Here is a 19491-nt window from a genome sequence, read left to right on the forward strand (position 1 = left end):
GTCTGTGCTAGCAAAACAGTCCCGTAGCTTAACATCTGCATCATCTGACCACTTCTTCATTGACCGAGTCACTGGTGCTTCCTGCTTTAATTTTAGCTTGTAAGCAGGAATCAGGAGGATAGAATTATGGTCAAATTTGCCAAATGGAGGGCTAGGGAAAGCTTTGTATGTGTCTCTGTGTGTGGAGTAAAGATGGACTATAGTTTTTTCCCTTTGGTTGCACATTTAACATGCTGATAGAAATTAGGTAATATGGATTAAAGTTTCCCTGCATTAAAGTCCCCGGCCACTAGGAGTGCCGCCTCTGGGTGAGTGTTTTCCTGTTTGCTTATGGCCTAATACAGCTCATTGAATGCAGTCTTAGTGCCAGCATCAGTTAGTGGTGGTAAATAGACACCTACGAAGAATATAGATGAAACTCTCTTGGTAAATAGTGTGGTCCACAGCTTATCACGAGATACTCTACCTCAGGAGAGCAAAACCTTGAGACTTCCACACTATTAGATTTTGTGCACCAGCTGTTTTTTTTTACAAATATACTCAGACCGCCACCCCTTGTCTTACCAGAGGGGGCTGTTCTATCTTGCCGGTGCAACTTAAAAGCCGCAAGCTTTATGTTATTCATGTCGTTGTTCAGCCACGACTCAGTGAAACATAAGATAATACAGTTTTTAATGGCCCGTTGGTAGGATATACGTGATCATAGTTCGTCTGTTTTGTTATCCAATGATTGTACGTTGGCTAATAGGACTGATGGTAAAGGCAGATTACCCACTCGCCTTCGGATCCTTACAAGGCACCCTGACCTACGTCTAAATATCTCTATCTCTTTCTCCTGAGAATGACAGGGCCTTGTCGGGTGTCTGAAGTAAATCCTTTGCGTTCGACTCGTTAAAGAAAAAATCATCTTCCAGTACAAGGTGAGTAATTGCTGTCCTGATATCTAGAAGCTCTTTTCAGTCATAAGAGACGATGGCAGAAACATTATGTACAAATTAAGTTACAAATAATGTGAAAGAAACACACACAATAGCACAATTGGTTAGGGGACCGTAAAACGGCAGCCATCTCCTCCGGCGCCATTATCATTATCAAGCCCTTGATGAGTTTGTCCAGGGTTACAGCGAAAATGTGGACCCGTCGGGGTACTCGAGGACTGGAGTTCGGAAACCCTGCCCTAGGTGACGACTGCTGGGTCAGGGTGTCACCCAGTAACAGTTCTGGACCACTCTGGTGGTTCTGTCAGTGTGGCTTTACTCAACAGTAACTGATATGTGTGCCTTTTCCAGATGACGTCCTCTGCAGTCTGGATAGTGTACAGTAGGACACAGAACCAGTCTGAGCAATGACTGTAGCAGGAACCCACTTTGGTCCTCTGAGGTAGTTCCTAGCTAAGACAGTTTCTCCAAAATTAAAAGCAATGTCCTTTGCTCTCAGTTCACAACGTTTGACTTGACTCTCCTGTTAACGTCGTACTGTCTCCTTTGCATTCCCACGGTTTGAGTAGGTCAAAGCTTGTGTGTAGCTCTCTCTTCAGGAGAAGCGATGCAAGCGAAGCCTTGGTGGGTGAATGTGGTGTGTTCCTGTAGGATAGCAGGAAGCTGTGCAGACATTGGTGCTGTGTCCCTTGACCCTGAGATGATTTTAAGGCATGTTTCATGGTCTGTACAAGCCTCTGTGCCAGCTTGTTGGTAGATAGATGACACGGTGCAGACCTGATGTGCTGTCTGCCATTCACCTGTAGAAACGTGGCCAATTTGTGGGACACTATCTGCGGTCTGTTGTCGTTATCATATATGCATATTCACTTTAAATATGCATTCATGTACATACTACCTCAATTGGGCCGACCAACCAGTGCTCCCGCACATTGGCTAACCAGGCTATCTGCATTGTGTCCCACCACCCACCAACACCTCTTTTACGCTACTGCTACTCTCTGTTCATCATATATGCATAGTCACTTTAAACATCTCTACATGTACATACTACCTCAACCAGTCTGACTAACCGGTGTCTGTATGTAGCCTCGCTACTTTAATAGCCTCGCTACTGTATATAGCCTGTCTTTTTACTGTTGTTTTATTTCTTTACCTACCTATTGTTCACCTAATACCTTTTTTGCACTATTGGTTAGAGCCTTTAAGTAAGTATTTCACTGTAAGGTCTACCTGTTGTATTCAGCGCACTTGACAAATACATTTTGATTTGATTTGATTATCACGGTGCCATCCGTTTTGTCACCAAAGCCCCATATACTACCCACCACTGCGACCTGTATGCTCTCGTTGGCTGGGCCTCGCTTCATATTCGTCGCCAAACCCACTGGCTCCAGGTCATATATAAGTATTTTCTAGGTAAAGCCCCGCCTTATCTCAGGTCACTGGTCACCATAGCAACACCCACCCGTAGCACGCACTCCAGCAGGTATATTTCACTGGTCACCCCCAAAGCCAATTCCTCATTTGGCAGTCTTTCCTTCCAGTTCTCTGCTGCCAATGACTGGAACGAATTGCAAAAAAATCACTGAAGCTGGAGACTTATATCTCCCTCACTAACTTTAAGCATCACCTGTCAGAGCAGCTTACCAATCACTGCACCTGTACACAGCCCATCTGTAAATAGCCCACCCAACTACCTCATTCCACAAATTGTTGTTTATTTTTGCTCTTTTGCACCCCAGTATCTCTACTTGCACATCATCATCTGCACATCTATCACTCCAGTGTTAATGCTAAATTGTAATTATTTTGCCACTGTGGACAATTTATTGCCTTACCTCCCTAATCTTACTTATATTTTTCTATTGTGTTTTTGACTGTACGTTTGTTCGTCCCATGTGTAACTCTGTGTTGGCCAGGTCACAGTTGTGAGAACTTGTTCTCAACCGGCCTACGTGGTTAAATAAAGGTGAAATAAAAATGTTTTTTTAAATTGACACGGAGTGAAAAGAAGGAGTCCTGTATAGAATAAAATTAATACAAAACATGCAGGCATCCTGTTTGCAACAAGGCACTAAAGTAATATTACAAAAAATGTGGTAAAGCAAAATCCTGAATACAAAGTGTTATGTTTAGGAAAAATCCAATACAACATATTACTGAGTACCACTCTCTGTACTTTCAAGTATAATGATAGCTGCAACATCTTATGGGTATGCTAAAACACAAAGCCAAAATCTACACTGGAGTTGCTTACCAATAATACAGTGAATGTTCCTGAGTGGCCGAGTTACTGTTTTGACTTACATCTACCTGAAAATCGATTCCAAGATCTGAAAATGGTTTTCTATTAATGGCCAACAACTAATTTGAAAGATCTTGAAGAATTTTGAAAAGAATAACGGGCAAATGTTGCACAATCCACGCCTGGAAAGCTATTAGAGACTTACCCAGAAAGACTCTGTAACTGCTACCAAAGGAGTTTCTACAAAGTATTAACTCAGGGGTGTGAATATGTAAATAACATATTTATTTATTTCATTTTTCTAAAAACATGTTTTCACTTTGTCATTATGGGTAATTGTGTGTAGATGGGTGAGAATACATTTTCATCCATTTTGAATTCAGGCTGTAAGACATCAAAATGTGGAATAAGTCAAGGGGTATGAATACTTTCTGAAGACACTGTATTTGTAGAATATTCTAACTCTGGAAAGGGTATGTGTCAACATGCTGACATATCTAAGCCTTTATACTTAGGCATGAACGAATCCACATCTTTTCACATAGCCGTGGGAATTAGGGGTGCTGCAGCACCCCCTGAAAAAAATATTAATAATATAGGCCAGCACCCAACCCTAACCCGTTAACAGGCTATAGAAAATGCCAAATCATTTTTTGACAGGGGGTGCAGGATTTTTTTTTGTCTGATTTAGAGACGTTTCTGCTTATAATTTCAAACATTTTGGTTGGCTGTTCGTCACTCAACTTGTCTATAGTTACATACATGCAGCTTCTCCTCTGTCATTAGCCTGTACAGTGTATTTGGAAAGTATTCCACATTTTGTTACGTTACAGCTTTATTCTAAAATGTATTAAATTATTTTTCCCTCATCAATCCCATTAATGACAAAGTGAAAACAGGTTTTTAGAAAGGTTTGCTAATTTATAACAAATAAAATACAGAAATACATTATTTACATAAGTATTCAGAGCAATCAGGGGAGAAGGGCCTTGGTCAGGGAGGTGACCAAGAACCCGATGTCTCTCTGACAGAGCTCCAGATTTCCTCTGTGGAGATGGGAGAACCTTCCAGAAGGACAACCATCTCAGAAGCACTCCACCAATCAGGCCTTTATGGTAGAGTGGCTGGTCGGAAGCCACTCCTCGGGTAAAAGGCACATGACAGCCCATTTCTTTGGTCTGATGAAAACAAGGCCTGAATGCCAAGCTTCACTTCTGGAGGAAACCTTGCCCCATGTTTTTTTGATTGTAGTACCTAATTTATGATAAATGTATTACTGTTTTATAACAGAATCTCTTACAGTAACTCTGATAATGTGCACTATACGGAGCATCCTCCGTCCAAACCCATTTAAGTAGGGATAATGCTGTTTAAATGCCTTTTGGTGCTGCTGAAGCACCCTCTGAACACCATGTCCTACTAAATCAGTGTTTAATCTCCCATAATTACAGAGATTTGCTGTGGTTTAATAAAATTAATCGGCCTTGATTAGACCCCCTACCTCTGCTTCTCCTGTCTCTATTGCCCCTCACTGTGAGGGATACATTTACGGACGTTTAAATAGTGGTACCATCACAACTCTGATCCATTCGGATCTAGTTTTCACAAGATACATTTGAGGAAGGAAATAACACTGCATAAATTCTTTGTTTCCTTCATTTTCTTCTTCTTCTATCAGATCAATGTGGTATAAGACGTTTGATTGTCCTTAACCTATACAGGCTTTGTTGAGTTAGCAAACAATCAGGGTAAATTGGGACTATCCCATTTAATTGTCCTAACTTGATCTTGTGACCAAAGAGACTGCAGTCATTAATTTACTTAGCCCAAAGTACATTGAAGAGAGGCACCTTACTTGATGCACAGCAGTGTCATAGACCAGCACTGGGAAACTGAGCAACAAAAACATCTGTGAAGAATCTGAGGATTGTATTGTGGTGGAAATAGGTCATCTACATTTAAAGTGTTAGCAACTGCCTTAAAAGTCCAAGAAGGCCCATGGAGGACAGAAGCAGCTGCGACACTGGCCGGGAGCGCTTGGGACTACGCTTCACCATAGACTACCTGCTGTACAACAAGGACAGTAAGAGCATGAGAGAGGAGGCAAAGAGTCCCCCAGCAGAGCAGACCTCTCATAGTCCAGTGGAGGAGCGGAGTCCTGACACCCTCTCAGAGAGGGAAAGTATCGAACTTGGGAGCCCTGAGAAGGGGCCAGAAGGAGAAGATGGGTCAGAGGAGGAGGATGAAGAGGAGGAGGAGGAGGTCAAAGTGAAAGAAGATCAAGAGGCGACCACTACAGACAGTCCACGGGACAAGCCCACCCAGTCCTACATCGCCCTTATCTCTATGGCCATACTTGCTTCAGAGGAGAAGAAGCTGTTGTTGTGTGACATCTATCACTGGATCATGGATAGCTACCCCTACTTCAAGAGCAAGGTATGTCCAAGTGATTCAATTCAGGGTTCATTCCAAGTGGAATATTTGTCTGAACTAGGGTTGGGATCAGTTTAATTTAAATTCAGGAGATACATTCCAATTCGGAATTGAAAAGAGTGCCATTTATTTTCAAAGCAGATTGTTTTTGATTCTTGAAATTCTATTTCAATTCACTTCAAACACGGACTGAATTGAATTGGAATTTACATTGCCAGCTCCCTGTATTGGCAATAGTCTGTAATTCTAATCAATTTAACTGCATAACATTAGATACTCGTGAGAAAAACCTTTGCAAAGCTGTTTGATCAAGCAATGACTAGTGTGTGGAAAGTTTCCAAAAACCTAAAGTACTATTCATTACACACATCCTCCACTGTAGTCAAAAGACAGCATCTTAAAATGAAGAGCGTGAAAAAAGCATATCTGGCGTTTTCTCTTTTCACTATATTCCCATTGTGAAGTGTTGAAAAAGGGTGATCTGGCACGGTAATGGGTAGAATTAGTGTATGCATGAACCTGGCTCAGCTGATTATGTTGTTGCATGGAAGGTCTAACTGAGTATCCTAAAGGCTGCAGGTAATTCTGTTGATAGACGCAAAGGGTTAAGAACTAAAACTAGCTCTTTAACAGGTGTAACAACAGGTTTACCTCATGGGATTAGGGGAATTAAACAAGGTGAACGTGGTGGTTTCGTCTGTCAGTCAACTCAAACAACCATAACCAAACGTCACTATGGCCCTTTTACATGGCCTGGCACCAATGAAATAAATGCAAGGGAAAATTGTTGATATTCTCTGTACAATGTATACGGGGGATTCAGCCATGAGGGAATGCCATTTTTGGTTTCTAATAATTGAGTACAAGGATGATGTTGGATCATTTCTGTTCCAGGGCCACATACAACACTTAGTTCATGAATCACCTTTATTCTTCATGTCTCATATGTGAACATTATTGTTGTCCTATAGGATAAGAACTGGAGGAACAGCGTCAGACACAACCTGTCTCTGAACGAATGCTTTGTGAAGGCTGGTCGGAGTGACAATGGTAAAGGCCATTTCTGGGCCATCCACCCCGCTAACTTCCAAGACTTCTCCAATGGGGACTACCATCGCCGCCGAGCTCGCCGCAGGATCCGCAGGGTGACAGGACAGCTCCCATATGCCCTGCACGCACCCTATTACCCCCTCAACAGGCCCAGGGGGGTGCCATGCTGGTGCTGCCCCCCAGCCCACCCTCTCTCCATGGCCCACCCTCTGTCCTGCCTCTCAGCCAGGATGTATTGGAGCTGGGCTAGCCAGTATGCCAGACGACACCCATCCCTCCACGCTCCGGTTCAATAGCACCACATAGAATTGGATGCATGTTTGATGTTGAACTACTCTTTGTATGACAGGTGGCTGAGAGAGATGTATTGAGCATGATTGTGAAATCTGTGGCTAGCTGGCACAAATAAGAGTACCAAAGCACCAAAGTACTATATTGCACTATTTATTGTTTGAAATGTGATACACCAGATTTGTACTGTAATATTATGTATATTGTATTTGATGAGTACTGTATATGAAGAAATATAATTGCAAATATATTGATGAACATATTGCATTATTTTATATATCTTCAACAATTTCAAATAAATAAACAAAAAAAACTAACCAACAATGTGTCAATGATTTCTGTCAAACATGAGAAATGCTTACACAGAATGAGAATATTTTAAATCTATAAATAAAGCACTTTACAGCAAGGGTTGGAACTGGTTGACCAAAAACCGGAAACTAACTAAATGATTTGAAGAACAGAACGCTAACTGAAAAAAAGTGATCTATACTGTTCTGGAACAGAACCGTTATTTTAAAAGCATGGGAACCGGTTACTAACATTCTGGGCATTTTGTCCAGTCCCACACAACAAACAAAGTGCCAACAAAGCCCCTATGTAAAGCCTTCACTCTGAAATCTTTGCTAGTAGTTGTGCGTGTGTGTGTAGGATACCTGCCCCTCCCCTCTGAAACATAGGTTACTGAAGCCTACTGACAATGGTACAAGCGTAATTCAGAAATTAGGGAGGGATGTTAAATTAGAGGAGAATAGGTTGACTTTTTCAATGCTAGTTAAGGATGCTATAGTTATCACGCTTCACATTGGATTTATTAACTACAAAAAGGTAAGATGTGTTTTTCTTTCTAGTGCCGCTCTGCACACACAAGCTAGCTAGCTAACGCTTGCTCTGGTCCAACTTTAAACCAACTCGGAAGTTCAAAGACATTTGAAGTTCCTCTATAGAAATTGCTCCTCCATAGGTATAATTCTGTGGGCCTAATTTCAGATAACAAAATGTCCAGCGCTCTCCATCCTCACCCTCAACATTTCAGTTGCATCTTGTGCCCTACACTGTGACTGGTAGCACAGTGTGTGTGTTTGTCTTTCATTATGATTAAACTATGCTGTTACGGCAAAATACAATTTGCTCTAAACGACTTTTGTGTACAGATTCAATCGCTTACCCACTCTACAGCAAGCTACTCTATCCTCACTGATTGGTGAAGAAATGTCATTTAGAGCTAGATATAAAGAAAACGAGCAGAACGGAACGATAAACACTGGTTCAGAACTGTATTTCGCTGGTCGGAACAGTGGAATGAAACAACAAAAAAGAATGGTTCTGTTCAGAATGAAACGATTGAAAAATATTTTTGGTTCCAACCCCTGCTTTACAGTAACTTATACAGTATGTACAGAATATTGTACTGTACAGATGACTGTACTGACATAGTACTGTACAGATGACTGTTCTGAGAAGACATTTGGTACTCCAGGTGGTACAGTTCATTAACTGTGCATGTGTATGCTTGAATACGTGCATGCGTGCTTCTACCTTTGTATGACCCATATCAAACATCTCCAATCCAAAGTTAAATCTAGAATTGGCTTCCTATTTCGCAACAAAGCATCCTTCACTCATGCTGCCAAACATACCCTTGTAAAACTGACCATCCTACCAATCCTCGACTTTGGCGATGTCATTTACAAAATAGCCTCCAATACCCTACTCAACAAATTGGATGCAGTCTATCACAGTGCAATCCGTTTTGTCACCAAAGCCCCATATACTACCCACCATTGCGACCTGTACACTCTCGTTGGCTGGCCCTCACTTCATACTCGTCGTCAAACCCACTGGCTCCATGTCATCTACAAGACCCTGCTAGGTAAAGTCCCCCCTTATCTCAGCTCACTGGTCACCATAGCATCTCCCACCTGTAGCACACGCTCCAGCAGGTATATCTCTATAGTCACCCCCAAAACCAATTCTTTCTTTGGCCGCCTCTCCTTCCAGTTCTCTGCTGCCAATGACTAGAACGAACTACAAAAATCTCTGAAACTGGAAACACTTATCTCCCTCACTAGCTTTAAGCACCAACTGTCAGAGCAGCTCACAGATTACTGCACCTGTACATAGCCCACCTATAATTTAGCCCAAACAACTACCTCTTTCCCAACTGTATTTTATTTATTTATTTATTTTGCTCCTTTGCACCCCATTATTTTTATTTCTACTTTGCACATTCTTCCATTGCAAAACTACCATTTCAGTGTTTTACTTGCTATATTGTATTTACTTTGCCACCATGGCCTTTTTTGCCTTTACCTCCCTTCTCACCTCATTTGCTCACATTGTATATAGACTTGTTTATACTGTATTATTGACTGTATGTTTGTTTTACACCATGTGTAACTCTGTGTCGTTGTATCTGTCGAACTGCTTTGCTTTATCTTGGCCAGGTCGCAATTGTAAATGAGAACTTGTTCTCAACTTGCCTACCTGGTTAAATAAAGGTGAAATAAATAAATAAATAAAATGTCTGTGTGTATTTTTGTGGTTGTGTGTTCCTGTGTGTTCCAATGTGTGGTTGTGTGTGGATTCAGGGTGTTAAAAGTGAGCCCACTCCTGAAGCCCGGCCTAGTTTAGATGCTAATTAGTCAGAGATGCTGGGATGCCAAATCTTGTGCCCTAAGAGACTAAAGCAGGCTTCCCAAAGTCGACTCAGGGGATAAGCACCCGGATAATCCCAGAGATCCCAAGGAGTTTCAAAAAATAGGAAGCTTATCACACAGTGTAATCTGTTACCGTTCCTGTGGTGAGGAGACACTGCAGGAGGTGAGGTGAGGGGGAAGGGAGGGGAGGGAACGGAAGGGGGAGGGAAGTAAAGGGAAGGAGGTGGCAGAAGGGTCGGGGGAGTGGGTGGCACGGAGAAGTGAAGGTGCAGGTATGAGTGTGTAAAGGGGACCATTGTCAAAGTCTTCACTGACAACAACATGTAAAAGATATAAGGGGACGAGTCCAATCAGAAACAACAGTTCAACTGGAAATGTGAAAGGTATATTATACAGTATACAATAATACTGATCTTTATACCGGTCTGAGAATGTATAGAGAACTGGCTCCATATTTCTTTATCAAAGGGCAAAAAGTGTTAAAATATGCAGTAGCATGGTCAGATAATTATATCTGGAGAATACAACAAGATTATCATAAAAAAAGAAAAGTCAATCATCAGCTGTCAGTTATTCCATCGATAGGAAACTGAGATGTAATTTCCAAAGGTTGGCATTTAAATTCACAATTCTTGAGCATGTTTTTTGTTGTTGAGTGGATTAGGTCAGAGATCGACTTTTTATACTGCTTGTTTATGTCAATTCATGTGCGGTTTTTGCCTACCAATTATTGGAAATTTGGATAAGGCAATACATCTGAAAGGTAGATTAGAGTACATTCTAAAAAGAAAAGAGAATGTCTTTATTTATGGGAAAAGACAAAAATACAGTAGACAAACATGTCAAAACCCCATTTTCTTCTCTGTTTATTAGAGCGATGACAAATCCATCTAATTAATTTTTGTTCACCAAATCTCTCTGTTGATTGTGGACAAGCTAATTGGACCACTAATTTGTTTAATTCCCATGAATTGCACTCTGTATTAAATCCTCTTCAATTCGCAAGCTTTAGGGCTTTAATTCTGTTGCATATGTTTTCTGCATGCTGGCAGGAAACAAGGCTTTGAACAGGTTGCATCCATCACACAAACACACACACACTGTAAAGGGGTAACCATTAATTTGACAGTAATATACTGGCAGCTTGGTGGCAAGTACAATGCTGTATTTAATATTAAAGTACACCTACTGTAATATAAATATGGTATCAAAGCAAGTACTGTGACTGTATTGTATTGACTGTATTGTATTGTATTGACTGTATTATACTGTAAAAGTAAATGCAACCGTAATCAGAATGAATGAATGAATGAATGGATGAATGACATTTATTGAGGGGAGAGGCTTGTGTTTCACAGTATTTTTTTGCAATAATATGGGATTGGTGCAAGCAGGTTGGCTGTTACACTCAAAAAATGAGGGGTTCAACAAGCGTTCTTCTAAGATCCTCAAAGTTCTTAGAAGAACCTTAGGGTTCTTGGCACTGACAATTCCCCCCAAAAAGGTTATTCAAAAGGTTATTTGAGGATCCATGAAAAAGGGTTCTTTGAAGAAACGTTTTAAAAGGTTCTTCGAAGAACTCATAGGGGTTCCCCCACAGTTTCAATTTGAAGAACCCCTAAAGGATACTCCAGGAACCTTTTCTTTACAGCATATTAATGAATATTTGTTTTTTATATCACTTGCACTTCTACAGGCCTTAACAAATGGTTTCCAAACAGGCAGCGACTAAAGGAGAAACAGACCAAAAAGATATGACAAAATGCTCAACCATTTAAGGTTTAAGACTTGCTGCCACTCCAATCTGTCCCCTATACAATTTAAATTGATGGGGCACTGTACCACATAGGAGTTAAATTGCTAGAGCATTCTCACTGCAACAAATATATTCTCTTACAAGGCACACCTCAAAATATGTCAATACGCCAGAAACAACAATCCCATGCACCCACTAGTGGTCAAAATAGTTTGGACAGTCTGGTACGGTACTGTATTCTGTGGGGTGGAATTACAGTATCATTCAAAATACAGCAGTTTTCCCACAATGTATTATAATTTACAGTATGATGCAGTAAATGTTTCAGTGTTTTTTTTTACTGTTAATAATACTTAAAATTACTGTATAAATTACAGTTTTCCATTACAGCGCACACACACACACACACACACACACACACACACACACACACACACACTGGGCTACAGTATGCTGAACCACATTTTTTAAAACATTTAAAAAAAAATCTCAACACAAACACATGTTGACAAGTTGTTACAGTGTCAGTAATGATGTACACCCAAATTGAGGCTGAATGCAATGTTCCATTCAAGCATTTCTCTCATTGTCATTCTTTCAGCTGTTTCGTAACTCATTGCGGCACACAACTAGATGCCACAACATGTTAGGAATATGTGAACGTCCATCAACATCAGATTTTTCCGTTTACCAAAGAATGTCTCCATTCAACGCATTATGGCCACAAGTTATGTGTTTAAGTTAACCAAGGCTGTCAGTGTAGCCGCAGCTTGTAGGGCCACGGCAGAGGGAGGCGTGTTAGGGAGGCGTGTTAGGGAGGCGTGTTAGGTTGTGTGCTGTATCTTCTTAATCTAATAGGATAGGCGGAAGGGTGCAGGGGGCCTGGGATTACCGCCCACGATTTGCCCCTGATTAACAAATCTGAGAGTGAGGTAAGAAGATGAGTCCTGCTGTGATGATGATGATGAAAACGTATGGCCATGTTATGGCCACATTATAGCATTCCAAAGCTGCTTGTATTGCTCTGCCGTGGTGTCTCCTGGATTGATTGTGGATTGACAAGAGACATTATTGATGAATGTTGACAAAACATTGGTTGATGTCTGACTCCACAGAGCTTCAAAAAGGACATTCAAACTGTGGATGTGACTGATAAGACAGGAAGCACAACTTCACCGCCAAAAATATAAACTATTGCTTTCAATAAACATGTCAAAACTGTTAGATTATTTTAATTAGTCAACATTTACAATACCCAAATTTAGTCAAGGTTTAAATTTACCTGAATTATGCACGAACTATAGAACGAATTCTACACAGAATTACGCAATTTTGAGGACTCTTGAATAGTTATAGACCAACAATTACTTTGGAAAAGGTCGAAACAACGTTTTGTAAAGCTGTTGAATAGATAGAAACAGGTAGATTAGACATCAGCATTATGCTGGCACCATAACCCCTATCTCTATGGCGTAGGAATAATAGCCCAGGCTGCCTGAGCATCAAAGGCCCCATAATAGTCAATCGATCATCATGAATTCAAGGCGCTATTCTACACATTATTGTTAACAATAATTTGCTTCCCAGTGCACCGTTGCCATCTTTGAAGCAATGTTTTATTGCCTTTCTTTTCATCTGCATCTGTCATCCCTGAGGTACACTGTTTGATCTCTCCCAACAACCCTCCCTCTCTCCCCGAGGTCGCGTTGACCTGTTGATTGGCAGCTGGGCTCAGACATATGGTAGGACGAGGCATCGACCGGTGCTCCCGGGAGACTGAGGCAGACCGAATTATTTTTTTCTGCGGGAAGAGCAGTGAGGAGAGCGGAGACGGTGAAGGACCAATTGTGCCGCGCTGCGTAAAGAGCAATGTGATATTTCGCCTCTAGATGACGCAAGATGGCAGTAAACCTCAACGTTGTTTCAATCATTTGGAACAAATGTTTCAGTGGGCCTCATTTTCATCGCACTATATTGAAATCCTACATGCGCAGTATTTAGACTTGCATGTCATTTTCTGGGTATACAATATCAGTGACATAACACGACATCTTAGTAAGACAAGGAAAACAATACTTCACAGAACAAGATACAAATGTCCATTTTTTGTCAGATGAGAATCTCAAGAGATCAGCCCTTTCTCTCTGGGAGAGTATCAGATTGCTTGAGAGTGTCACTCCCAATCCTCATTTGATTGGAAATAGATCATGATAATGGTCACTTACTAGATGCCTTGTGTCTACTTTTCCTACTGTAAGCCTAAGGATACAACTCTCTGCTAGTCCAATGTGTGCCATAGGGGCAGCGGAAATCTCTAAAAGCAGCACAGATGTGATGGAGCCCCTGGTTGGGGGAGATGGTAGATGTTAGAGCAGTCCAGTGCCCTTTCCCTTTCTTCCTCCCCAGGGACAGGGTTGCTATGGTGATGGTTCTCCAGCCAGGCCAGCAGTGATCCTCTTGTTGGTGACCCTTAACCTTTAGGCCATGGCCAGGGTCAAGAGGTTAGTGGTGGCCAGAGGGCAATGAGAGCGCTTCCATGATTGGCACTCTGACATGCTCACTGCCCCCTCATCTGCAGTCGTCACCTTTCTCCTAGATATCAACTCCAATTTGGCATTTATAATGGGAACGTCTGCTGAATAACATTCCATGTTTCAACATGTTATGTTTCTGTAGGTATTCTGCCCTTAAGGCTCAATAGTGTACAATTTGCATTTTGGTTCTATACATCCTCATACATATATTGCACATACTGTATGAACAACGATGCACATACTGTATGTATTCTGTGAGTGTATTGATAGGCCAATACCAATAGTAATGCACAATATTCAGCTCTAAACCATGTAAGATTACATGATGAATATGACAGAAATAATGATCATCAGTATTCCCCACAGCCCCCTGTAATCCACTGTACGTGTGGATGTTTATAGACCAATGTGTGAATGTATGGATGGGGGGATGGGTTATGCACTAGCATACTCACAGGGAATAATTACAGAATCCTGGGTACTAAAAGTCATATGACCCAGGCCTTCTGCTCCCAAATAATTTATCCCCCGGCTGATAGCTCGTCAATATCAATTTATTAATTTAACAGCTCTAGACTGATAAAAGGTACAGCACACGGTTAGCCTGCTGAAGCAGGGAATAAGGACAAATTTTACAGTGAGGCTAGAGGATGGAGGGAGGTTAGAGGTGTGAAGAGAAAGATAGCCGAGGGAGAGAGAGACTGGGGATGTGGAGTGATCAATGATGATATGGAGAGAGTGATGGAGATTTGTGATGTAAAAGGGGGATATCATCGCTCATGATACAAGGCTATTGAGCAAAGCATATGAAAATGAATATGGTTATTATCACGAGATTAAAGATAAAGATGAAAGAAGACCATCATTTCATGACATTCAATGACATTAAAATGTTCAAGAAGGTTCAAGTATGATACTTAAAGACACATCCTCTTTAGGTAAAACGGAATGATAATAATACTTCCCCAAAAATATATAAACATTGACCCTGACCCTCTTGACCTCTGTGCACTCACTTTGATTCCAAATAAAAAAAGAGTAATAAATATGCATCAAGCAAAGTGCATGTACATTCTCCTAGCTAGCACCCCCTCACCCTGCAAGCCAAACTAGTCCCCGAGCCATTACATAACATCCCTGAAGGAGGCTAAAAGGTATTTTAACAAGACCCACTGCTCGGTGACCTTTCACCTTCCTCCACTGACCGTCACCCCCTGACCCCACTTACACTGGCCAGTGACAGTACTGACACCCCTCTCTCTTCCATTGGGCAGCTGTACAGGAGAAGGACACATTTGAATAAACACATTTGCATTGTTTCTGGGGTAATACAGATGGATGCTGTTTTTCACTTCATCACTGGCCCTTCAATCCATCTTTTTATCCATCTATCTGTCCATCCATCCATCCATCCATCCATCCATCCATTTGCACAATAAATTAATAATAAGCGTGAAGGTGACAGGCATGCAGAGAATGGTCATGGGAGCTGAAAGTCATTATACTTCATTTTCATCTTTTAGAATCCATATTTTTACAGAACGAATCAGCGTCTCCTAATTCTCTTTGATCTTTTTGAATTCATTACAATGTAATATCCCGGGGGGTTCTGATACAATACAGGGCATTCGGAAAGTATTTAGACCCCTTGACTTTTTCCACATTTTGTTACGTTACAGCCTTATTCTAAAATGCATTAAAATGTATTCCTCATCAGTCTACACACAATACCCCCATAATGACAAAGCAAAAACAGCTTCCTAGAAATGTTAGCAAAAAAAATAAAAATAATAACTGAAATATACCATTTACATAAGTATTCAGACCCTTTACTCAGTACTTTGTTGAAGCACCTTTGGCAGCGATTATAGCCTTGAGTCTTCTTTGGTATGATGCTACAAGCTTGGCACACCTGTAATTGGGGAGTTTATCCCATTCTTCTCTGCACATCCTCTCAAGCTCTGTCAGGTTTGATGGGGAGCATTGCTGCACAGTTATTTTCAGGTCTCTCCAGAGATTTTTGGGTTCGAGTTCGGTCTCTGGCTGGGCCACTCAAGGACATTCAGATAGTTGTCCCAAAGGCACTCCTGCATTGTCTTGGCTGTGTGCTTAGGGTCATTGTCCTGTTGGAAGGCGAACCTTCGCCACAATCTGAGGTCCTGAGCACTCTGGAAAAGGTTTTCATCTCTCTGTACTTTACTCTGTTCATCTTTGCCTTGATCCTGACTAGTCTCCCAGTCCCTGCTGCTGAAAAACATCCCCACAGCATGATGCTGCATCCCTAAGGTGAAGCATGGTGGCAGGTTTCATCCAGATGTGACACTTGGCATTCAGGCCAAATAATTCAATATTGGATTCATCAGACCAGAGAATCTTGTTTATCATGGTCTGAGAGTCTTTAGGTGATTTTTGGCAAACTCCAATCGGGCTGTCATGTGCCTTTTACTGAGGAGTGGCTTCCGTCTGGCCAGTCTACCATAAAGGCCTGATTGGTGGAGTGCTGCAGAGATGGTTGTCCTTCTAGAAGGTTCTCCCATCTCCACAGAGGAACTCTAGAGCTCCTTCATAGTGACCATTCGGTTCTTGGTCACCTCCCTGACCAAGGCCCTTCTCCCCCGATTGCTCAGTTTGACCAGGCAGTCAGGTCTAGGAAGAGTCTTGGTGGTTCCAAACTTCTTCCATTTAAGAATGATGGAGGCCACTGTGTTCTTGGGGACCTTCAATGCTGCAGACATTTGTTGGTACCCTTCCCCAGATCTGTGCCTCGACACAATCCTGTCTCGGAGTGCTAAGGACAATTCCTTGGACCTCATGGCTTAGTTTTTGCTCTGAAATGCACTGTCAACTATGGGACCTTATATAGACAGATGTGTGCCTTTCCAAATCATGTCCAATCAATTGAATATACCACAGGTGGACTCCAATCAAGTTGTAGAAACATCTCAAGGATAATCTATGGTAACAGGATGCACCTGAGCTCAATTTCGAGTCTCATAGCAAAGGGTCTTAAGGTATTTCTATTTTTTTTTTAATATAAATTTGCAAACATTTCTAAAAACCTGTTTTCACTTTGTCATTATGGGGTATTGTGTGTAGATTGATTCGATTGTTTATATTTAATCCATTTTAGAATACATCTGTAACGTAACAAAATGTGGGAAAAGGCAAGGGGTCTGAATACTTTCTGAAGGCCCTGTACAGTCCATGCACATGCTTTACTGTTCTGAACACTGTCTTACGCTAACAACCCCTGTAGTGGACTCTCAGCCTTTGGAGAGGGCTGTACGTTGTACGGTGGTGGCAAGTGTCAGTGGAGAGGCCGTGTCAGTGTGATAGATGATAGACTGGGGTTAAGAGGTGTCAACGCACAGTGAGAGGGCTTGAGGACACTTCAACTGAGCTGCCTGACACTCTCCAGGCCTCTCCTCTGATTAACTCACTAAAGACAGCCATTCAGACACGCACTCCACACACACACGCACACTGATCCTATGACATATACTCAGAGCTGCTCTCTCTCTCTCTCTCTCTCTCTCTCTCTCTCTCAGTTCACACACTCACACACACCCTCTTGTGAGAGTCAAACACATCACACTGCAGTGGGTTGCCTGTGTGTGTGGCTGACATATAGGAGGTGAGGGTGTGTTCACAGAGGCCCTCTGAAAGGTTCTTACAGACCACAATGGATTTCTCTCACATCCAATGTGAGGTATATGTCCAGTGGAGTGCGAAATACAATACGCTCAATTCTACAGGGCTTTGCTCCTGTCAGACTGTGTCGAGCAACATAAAACATCTCGAACGCGCACATACACACACTGTTTTCCTCTGTTGCTCACGCACATACATACAAAAGAAAATAATGCACTTTAAAAGTGCTTCAAACTCATTTAACTTATTTTAGTTTTTGTTGGTCACTAGAATATTTGAAAGTAAGTAAGACTCTTTACCAATAAGTTGTACCATTCCAATCATTTGGCCAATAAATGTACCTAAGTTGTGTGAAACTGGGCCCTCTTATATGTCCCTTTGCATTTCCCAAACGCTCCCTTTCAATATCTCTTGCGTCGTTTGGGGTCTATTGCTTTCTTTTCAGGTTGCTGAGGAAACCACTCCTTATTTGTTCCTGCCATGACCTCTGACCTCAGACACGTGTGGTTGGACTCTGCTCTGAAAAGATGATGGTAGGCCTCTCTCCATGCTTCTACATCTACATTGCTTGCTGTTTGGTGGTTCTAGGCTGGGTTTCTGTAGAAGCTCTTTGTGACATCTGCTGATGTAAAAAAGGCTTCATAAATACATTGATTTGATTCACCTTCTAGGTCGCCCTAAACAGCTGGTGAGGAGTGGGATGGAGGGAGATAAAGAGTGGTAGAGATGGAGTGGTAGATGGAGTAGGTAAGCGTCATAGAGAATGGTCCCTCTATGCTTTTCTTGACCTCCTCTCTCAAATGTTATTTTATTAGCCCTGTCAGATTGTAATTTTCCCAACTGTAAACACACAGAACGGGCTTAATTAAGCATTTTTGAAAGGGGATACAGTAAAGTCCGGAAACATTAGGTAGATGCAACCGGGTGTCGTAAAGATTGATTAAGACAAAGAGGATGGAAGGACAGGGAGAAACAGTTTGTGGAAGGAGGGGGGGTCAGGAGTGGTATATGATACAATGGAGGCATATTATTGTGTTGCTCCGGGCAGGGCTCAGAAATAGGCTTGGAAAGATAGGGAGAAACGATTTTTAATGCATTAACAGCCTGCTTGTGTAGGGCAATAACAAGGACAAGATCCGCGCTAAAATGTTTGACATCCTGCACAGCACAGAGATCAATGGATCATGGCTCTGCGCATTAACAGGGCACACACACCTAGGCCCATGTATCCGCCTCGGATACCGGTCTAGATAACACTCACACACATGAACCCCAACCAGGGCAAGAAACATGTGGGCGCACAGGTTTATTGTATGCAAACCTGAGGGCAAAATGGAAAAATAAGACTACATATATTTATAGGCCCTACCTCTGGATATGGATTTGGATAGACTGCTGAAATTATAATGGAGAATGAAGCTGGAAACCGATCAGTCTGAACCTTCACTGCATAAATAGGCAACCAGAAATAATAATAAGCACATCCATTGTTCCCTCTGGACCTTAAGGTTCCATTCAATACATTATTTACAGCTGCATTTTTACTGAGGTATGGGGCCTCTCTCTCAGGGAGACTTACTTATAGACCAGGGCTCTAACCACTTACCAATGCCTTACCAATGGCTCCTGTGGACCTGGGTTACCAGCTGGTCCTGTCCACCACAGCCAGTATGTATACCCACTGAAACTGAGGAGGTAGCCTACATGCCCCCTCAATGTAATCCATTTGTATAGTAAAGATATACTCTTTCTTTCCACACAAAATTAATTGATCATCAGTGCCTTCTTTATAAAATGTTGGTGTGCCTCTGCTATCCACTCCTCCAGTGTCAGGTGTACGGTTATAGGACCTGGTCAATGTGTTCTGTGTGTCTGTTTCCCCTGGGGTTCCAGGCACTCTTGCACCCTGGACAGCAGTACAAATCCCTAG

At 41.9% G+C, this 19491-nt stretch overlaps 1 protein-coding gene across 1 annotated transcript; it reads left to right on the plus strand.

The window, feature by feature from the left end:
• Nucleotides 1-4904: 4904 nt before the first annotated feature.
• foxq2 (forkhead box Q2) lies at nt 4905-7231 on the plus strand. Its single transcript, XM_029630793.2, has 2 exons — nt 4905-5622; nt 6591-7231. Exons 1-2 carry the CDS (start codon nt 5185-5187, stop codon nt 6963-6965), a joined length of 813 nt encoding a protein of 270 aa, XP_029486653.1. The 5' UTR covers nt 4905-5184; the 3' UTR covers nt 6966-7231.
• The last annotated feature ends 12260 nt before the right edge of the window (nt 7232-19491 follow it).

The sequence above is a fragment of the Oncorhynchus nerka genome, linkage group LG24, assembly GCF_034236695.1.
Source record: "Oncorhynchus nerka isolate Pitt River linkage group LG24, Oner_Uvic_2.0, whole genome shotgun sequence".
Taxonomy (NCBI): Eukaryota; Metazoa; Chordata; class Actinopteri; order Salmoniformes; family Salmonidae; genus Oncorhynchus; species Oncorhynchus nerka.